At 36.3% G+C, this 7,922-nt stretch overlaps 1 protein-coding gene across 2 annotated transcripts in view; it reads right to left on the bottom strand.

Moving 5' to 3' along the window:
- Positions 1-1,118: 1,118 nt before the first annotated feature.
- The window catches only part of SLCO1C1 (solute carrier organic anion transporter family member 1C1), a 71,027-nt gene continuing 64,223 nt past the window's right edge, over positions 1,119-7,922 (bottom strand). The window contains exons 12-13 of one of the 2 annotated variants that reach the window (XM_055566156.1): positions 3,724-3,841; positions 1,119-2,195 (exon numbers count right to left, since the gene is read on the bottom strand). In XM_055566156.1, the coding sequence (XP_055422131.1) occupies positions 1,973-2,195; positions 3,724-3,841 (341 nt within the window). In that variant the 3' untranslated portion in view covers positions 1,119-1,972. Of the gene's footprint in view, positions 2,196-3,626; positions 3,842-7,922 lie in introns of both variants that reach the window. The other variant, XM_055566157.1, reaches the window with a different exon arrangement.

Raw genomic sequence — 7,922 nt, 5'->3', positions numbered from 1 at the left:
GTTATTTTTCAGGATATTGCTACAAAGGCTTTGAAAAATAAAGAGGATGTGGGAGACAGGATGAGGAACTTGAATTTTAATTACATCTCTACAAAGAAAACTCTTGACAAGTGTACCTACTCACCCATTCAGTAAATATTTGTTATGGGTAAGACTGATACTGAGACAACAAAAGGGATTTTTGCTCACAAATTAGTGCAGCAGCAGCAGGTTTAAAGTAGGCCTTCTAGAAACAAAACCAGTCTATGTTCATTAAAAAAAAATAGCAAAATAGGAAATACTCTTGTACCACCAATTCAAATAAAAGGGAAAAATTAATATATATTTAAAGAAGTTTTTTCTGTTCTCCACCCCCACACTTTTCATCTCTGGTTTTTTCCATTCATCATATTCTTAGGACTGGTACATAAGGGGGGAAATTTAGAGACTATAAACCTTTTTGTCTGTACTATATGATCCTTGAACTATATGAGTAAGGTGACTGCATTTCTCAGCTGGACCTTTTTTGTTTAACTTGGTCTCCTAAGAAATACCTCAAAAAGGCATGTTGTTGGGAGTTCCCTGTTTGTGTTTTCTGAAGGCTGCTAAGAACAAGACTTTACTTGTGGGGAGGGGTGGATCTACCTAAGTCTGTTTTTCTTGGGAAGGTCAGGTCCCTCCCAAGGTGCAGCTGTGATAGAGGAAGACGTAACACATAGTAGAGCTGAAGATTAGAGATGGCAGACTGCTGAATCTGCTAGTTTTAGTGAGAGCAAGACCAGGGCGTCAGTCAAGAGGAAATGCCTGGCTTGACTTTTTCAGTTGCAGACCGATTACTATATGGCAGGGTATACCAGTGGTACCACCCCATCCGGAAACCTTGAGACAGATGCCAGGAAGGGCACCAAAAGGGACCATAGCCACCACCACTCTCCCATCACTCTGTGTTCCTATCATAATATAAAAGTTCATTGTAGATTTTCAGAAATTCACTTTCAAATACATATCAGAACCATGTCACAGTCATAAGTCTGGAGCTACTTATATACTTTAAAATGTGGGCAGTATTAACAATATTTTTTACTCCATTAAATTCATAGAAGGACAGGAAAGCATATAAATTTTATTCCTTCACAACTACGGTCACTTAAAAAAAACTCACACAAAAAGTAGAAATAATGAACAGCAGAAGAGTTAGCAATTCAAAATTCAAATCCTCCAAGATCATTTGCAATGATAGAGCAAATAGATACTATATAGATTGATATAGTAATCTATATCAGTTACTGTATTTCAAAAGAAAGGAGCTTAAAATGAAATCTTCCTCTACATGTTCTTACTCTATCCAAACATCATCATTGAGTTGATATTTGAAGGATGATGTTTCTTAGGTAGGTGATGCTAGTAGCAAAGAATCTACTCTGCCAGTGCAGGAGACAATAGAGACACAGGTTCAGTCCCTGGGTCAGGAAGATCCCCTGGAGTAGGAAATGATGGCAACCTACTCTAGAGGCCTTGCCTGGAAAATTCCATGGACCAGAGGAGCCTGGCAGGCTACAGTCTGTGGGGTTGCAGAGAGTCAGATACAACTGAGTGACTGAACACACACGCAAAATGTTTAATGTTTTTCCTTAAGTATTCTCTTATCCTAGGCAAGTATGTCAGTTTGGAAATTACATACAGCCATTAAATTAAATTGACAATTGTTCTACTAGAAGTACAGCTAATATGTCAATGGGCACAGGAAAAATTCAGCAGAATGAGTAAATAATGTAAGAATTTGTTTATAAATTAAAATATTTAAGATTAACTTTACCATCTACATCTTCTATAACATGATTAATTATATTTGTTATCAGGTACAGTATCAAAAACAAAGTAGACAGCCTTTTGAAAGGAGAAAGAATTCACACATTTAAAACCCTTCTGATTAAAATTGGTTTGCAGAATTTCCAGAAATCAGAAAACATGGCTTCAAGTCACCACCATTTTTCTAAAGTTGTGTTTCCTTGCCTGGCCAATAGTTGGGTTGTAGCAAATGATCACTTGTAGTACAGTGCTCCTTCCTGATTCTTGTTGACACCATTGTTCTTTCTCTCTTGGTTCTGAAGCTTCGGTGTTTTGAAACATAATTTTTTTTTAAAGTGAAAAGCACTGCAGTACTTAGGAAAATGGACATTATGCCAAGCATCATGGTTAGTCCCAGATATATATGTCTAGAAGAAGACAGAATCTCAGTCTTAATTATTGTAGCTATCCAATTTTAAATAAAATATAATAATATCCAAAAATATCAATATCAATGAAATCAATCAGTATCAATGAAATCAATCAATATCAATAAAACTATCATGAGGATGGTTTTCTTTAAGAATGCCGATTCAGTGGCTATAAAAGGCCTTTCTATGAACATTTGACAGACTATTGAAGGCAGTAAGCTAATATAAAGCAAATTTTCAGTAGTACCATCATTTTCAGTTACTGCTAATTATATAATCCTTTCCATCCTCTCTGTAACTTATTTCCTTAGATCAGGTGACTATATACCTGTTTCCTTAGAACAGTCCCAGCATAAGCTAGTGTTGTCCCAGGGCAATCTGCCCCCTTTCCTTGTCAAAAATATCCAGATTTGAATGATAAATTATATGGTTATCCTCCCCTTGAAACCTGCCCAAATTCAGTCCTACAGAAAAACTGCAAGAACTGACATTAAGGGGGAATTAGAGATCTCAGTACACTAGAGTGACCTAAGCAAACCAGAGGTTTACATCAGTATCTTCCATGAGAAGCCTTTAGTTCTATTAGATCATAAGCCATGAAAGTCTGAAAGCTCAGGTTGAATTATTCATGCTGGTCACCTTGTACGTACACTCATAGTCTCTGAGTTACATTGTCTTTACAGTAAAATATAGCCTGAGTAAATGTGAATAAAGTGCCAATTTTCCTCATAGATCAGGTGTCTTTCAAAGACCAACATAAATTTCTCACATATCATCAAAGCCTATTAAGTCAAGCAAATTTATTTGAGATGGTCAGCTCAATTCACATCCAACTTCCAACTTACAGGGTTTAGCACTGTTTATTTTTCTAGAGAATACTCAGCATGTAAATTGAAAAAAAAAAAAAAAAGTCCTCCTTGCTTTTAAGCCATTGAAGCAATAAGGGGACTAAATGTTTGCTGAATTGCACTGAATGATACCATAGTGAAAAATCCATGCCCTCAACCCTGTACACACATAGAGAAAACCTCTTACTTTTATGCATTTCAAGTACTGGAATAATTGAACATCAGTTTGGCAATAGAAGCCGGACAGATTTAGAGCCAAATCCAAATCTTGCCCAGGGGGATTATATCTGACGTAAATGGGACAGTTTGGCTCAGTTTGGCCGGGGCAGGGGGGAAAGAATTAAACCCCAAATGTGACCTAAATCTAAATGCTTCTGAGTTTCAGGGACTTAACTGAGTTGTGTGCATAAACTTTGAAAATCCTACTCTATTCTGAAATCTTCTGTCTTATCTTTTTTAAATGATGGGAGTCAAGATTAAGAATGAAAGAAAACAAAAGATCTAGCCAAATGGTCAGATAATAATAGAATTATTCTATAACACAGAACAAACTTCTGGATTAGATTCTCCTTTTCTTTACAAATGATGAAACTATGTGAGGATTATTCATCCCGGTTGTCTCTTGCAAACCTGGCATGTGGTAGCAATGAGATTTAGGAAATTGTTTGATATGATACCTGAAAGCATTTGAATCATAAAATCTACAGGATCCTTTACTTCCACATCTTTTAAATCCCCACTTGAGGCATGAAGTATCAATCAGAACTCCAAAATATATGGGAGATGGGATTCCTGCTGTGAGAAAAACAAATAATTGCCATTAAAAATATATGCATATCTTTTTGGTTAGCCTACAAAGAATGACTCTCAGAAACCACATTCTGTCCCAAATTCACTTCTTTGGAAATAGTCCATCCTAAAGGAGATCAGTCCTGGGTGTTCATTGGAAGGACTGATGCTGAAGCTGAAACTCCAATACTTTGGCCACCTCATGCGAAGAGTTGACTCATTGGAAAAGACTCTGATACTGGGAGGAATTGAGGGCAGGAGGAGAAGGGGACGACAGAGGATGAGATGGCTAGATGGCATCACCGACTCGATGGACATAAGTTTGAGTGAACTCCGGGAGTTGGTGATGGACAGGGAGCCCTGGCGTGCTGTGATTCATGGGGTCGCAGAAAGTCGGACACGACTGTGCAACTGAACTAAACTGAACAAAGAATGACTCTCAGAAACCACATTCTGTCCCAAATTCACTTCTTTGGAAATAGCAGGGCCTCTCCAGGAGACCAGAATATGCCACTGGTATAAAGATTATTTTGAGCTGATAATTTTGAGAAGTAGAAGTCATAGAAGAAGCTCTGAAGTCAGAGCATAAGTTTCCCTTTTGTAAGGAAAATGTACATTTACAAGGAATGATTTGCAAGAGTTTCTCAACTCTTTATAAAGGCTTCCCTGGAGGCTCAGTGGTAAAGAATCTGTCTGCCAAGGCAGGAGATGCAGGTTTGATCCCTGGGTTGAGAAGATCCCCTGGAGAAATGAATAGCAACCAACTCTAGTATTCTTGTCTGAGAAATCCCGTGGATAGAGGAGCCTGATAGGGGTCTCAAAAGAGTCAGACCTGACTCTTCAACTAAGTAACAACTCCCTCTTTGTACCAAGATGAGAAGAATTCCAGATTCAAAAAGAACTAACTGCATAAACTTTTATTTTGCATAGAGTCCCATAAAGGAGAATTCAATGGCACCCCACTCCAGTACTCTTGCCTGGAAAATCCCATGGACGGAGGAGCCTGGTAGGCTGCAGTCCATGGGGTCGCTAAGAGTAAGAAACGACTGAGCTACTTCACTTTCACTTTTCACTTTCATGCATTGGAGAAGGAAATGGCAACCCACTCCAGTGTTCTTGCCTGGAGAATCCCAGGGACGGGGGAGCCTGGAGGGCTGCCATCTCTGGGGTCGCACAGAGTCGGACACAACTGAAGCGACTTAGCAGCAGCAGCAGCAGCAGCAGCAGAGTCCCATAAACAAGATCACTAAAAGCTATATGGTAAAGTTTATATTGATAAAGTTGAACAGTTAATTTTGATTACTTGACATCATAAATAAAAATTCTTTTTATATACATTCTCCAACTGAACAGATTGTCACCTAAAAACATTTAGGTGATAACTATTAATAATTTTACATTACTCCTAATAATGTGAAGACATTCCTCAGTACTCAGATACTTGCCATCTTCTGTATGTTTTAAAATTTTCATAATGGCAAAATTTCAAACCTTCACAAAATTAGAGAGGATGATATAGTGCAACTTTATGTACCATCACTAACTTTAACAATTATTAAAATTTTGTTATTTCTGTGTCATATTTCTTCAGTCCCTCAAATCCATTGTCTGTCCAGAAACTTTTTTAAAGTAACATTTTAAGAGATATCTCAGATATTAAGTAATTCTCCTTAAATGTATTTCAGAACACATCTCTGACAGGATTTTTTAAACATATCATTATGGGAACTTCCTTGGTGGTCCTGTGGTTAAGACTCTGCTCTTGCAATGCAGGGCATGTGGGTTTGATCTCTGGTCAGGGAACTAAGAGCCCACATGCTGTGTAGCTTGGCCAAAAATAATATATATATATATATATATATATATATATATATACACAATAAACATAAAATAAAACCCCATAATTAAATATCACTATGCCATTTAACACATAACACATATTAAAATAATTTTTTAATCCTATTGAACTCATATTCCAACTTTTCTAAATGTCTTCAAGGCATTGCTTTAGAACTGGTTCTTTCTAACCAGAATTCAAACCAAGTAGACACTTTAAATTTACAACTCCAATACTTTGGCCACCTGATGCGGATTGGGGGCAGGAGAAGGGGATGACAGAGGATGAGACAGCTGGGTGGCATCACCAACTTGATGCACATGAGTTTGGGTGAACTCCAGGAGTTGGTGATGGACAGGGAGGCTTGGCGTGCTGCGATTCACAGGGTCACAAAGAGTCGGACACAACTGAGCAACTGAACTGAACTGAATGGCTCTTTATATCAGCTTCTTTCCCAACATTTTTTTTTTTTATAGTAATGATTTTTGAAAACAGACATTTGTCCTGTAGAATGTGCCACATTCTGGATTTGAATGATTGTTTCATAACATCATTTGCTTTGTTCTCCTATCCTTCATTTTCCTAATAATTTGGAAGGGCCTGCATTGACTCCGGCAGGAACAAGACATAGGTGGTTTGTGTTCAGACAGGAGACACTTTCTGCCTACTTGCCACCCTCAGTAACGTTAAAATGAAACTGAGGTTCATGCTATGCCCTCCATTATTAAAATTTTCATTCATTTTCACTTATAGCTTTTAGCAAATATTGATAAGTTTGCAAAACAGATTTCTCAAAATTATATTATTTCTCGTGTAAATAATTTAAGATTTCTCTATAAAAGAACTTATCTTCATCACTATTTACTTGGTTACTTTGAAATACAATTAGTGGAAGGAAGGCAGGGTAAATGTTCAATTCTTTCCTGTTTTAAGAATAATGAATTAGTGTCCTAGTATTCTTCAAAATTACTTAGGTATCATTACAAATTTATATCTTTTTTTATTCAATGTATTTTGAGACATTGCAGCTATTATAATGATTGTTATATATTAATATAATAGTATTTTTTAAATTTTATTTTATTTTTAAACTTTACAATATTGTATTGGTTTTGGCAAATATTGAAATGAATCTGCCACAGGTATACATGTGTTCCCCATCCTGAACCCTCCTCCCTCCTCCCTCCCCATTCCATCCCTCTGGGTCGTCCCAGTGCACTAGCCCCAAGCATCCAGTATTGTGCATCGAACCTGGACTGGCAACTCGTTTCATACATGATATTATACATGTTTCAATGTCATTCTCCCAAATCTTCCCACCCTCTCCCTCTCCCACAGAGTCCATAAGACTGTTCTATACATCAGTGTCTCTTTTGCTGTCTCGTATGCAGGGTTATTGTTACCATCTTTCTAAATTCCATATTGGACCAAGGTCCTCAGATTGTTCCTGTGTCCTTTTGATATATCCCTCTGATAGCTTTCTCACTTTCTTGCACCAAAAGTTGTCCCACAATCACAGTATGTATTTTCTAACCTAGACCTCAGTCAGTTTTCCAGGGTCCTATGGTTTCTTTATTGAGGAATGATATTTAGATACCACGGATTCATTGCTATGGGTGCTCATTTCTCCTGGGTTAAATAGATTCTAGATTTTTCAGGAGACAGAGTTGTAAAATACACATTATTTTAAAATAAAACTATATGAGTTCATATTGACATTTTAAGTTTAAATTAATGAATTTTACTTACAATATTTTATGCTTTTATCACTTTTCTATTATGCTGAAAATATTGATTCCTAATGATATTAACATAACATCTGCTTTATCTTAAAATATATAATAGTTTTAACATAACAATGCTAAAGTTACTATTAAAAACAATACTATAAAATGTACTGAAGCAATGGGGAATTCATAGTAATTCTGTTTTTCATGTAGTTTAATGTTTTTTCTATATGGTTTGTCACCCTATAATATACAGTTAGTTTTGATTTAAGAATTTTTTTGGCTCTTTTAATTATTTAAAACAATATAAAATTTTTGTATTCTTTCAAACTAAAAATTATACAACAGCTATATTTACAAAGTCTCATTTCCATCCTGTTCTCTCCCCCTGTTTTTTTCTTTCTTCCCTAACAAGCAACTTTAAAAAAAATTATTATTACTTTTTAGTTTATGCTTCCATTGTTTCTTGTTAACAAGAGCAAATATCAATACCTGTCCGTGTGTATAATATTTTCACCTTTCT

This window comes from Bubalus kerabau, chromosome 1 (genome assembly GCF_029407905.1).
Source record: "Bubalus kerabau isolate K-KA32 ecotype Philippines breed swamp buffalo chromosome 1, PCC_UOA_SB_1v2, whole genome shotgun sequence".
In the NCBI taxonomy this organism is placed as follows: domain Eukaryota; kingdom Metazoa; phylum Chordata; class Mammalia; order Artiodactyla; family Bovidae; genus Bubalus; species Bubalus kerabau.
The sequence above is the reverse complement of the archived record's forward strand: the minus strand, read 5'-3'. Positions and strand labels throughout refer to the sequence as shown.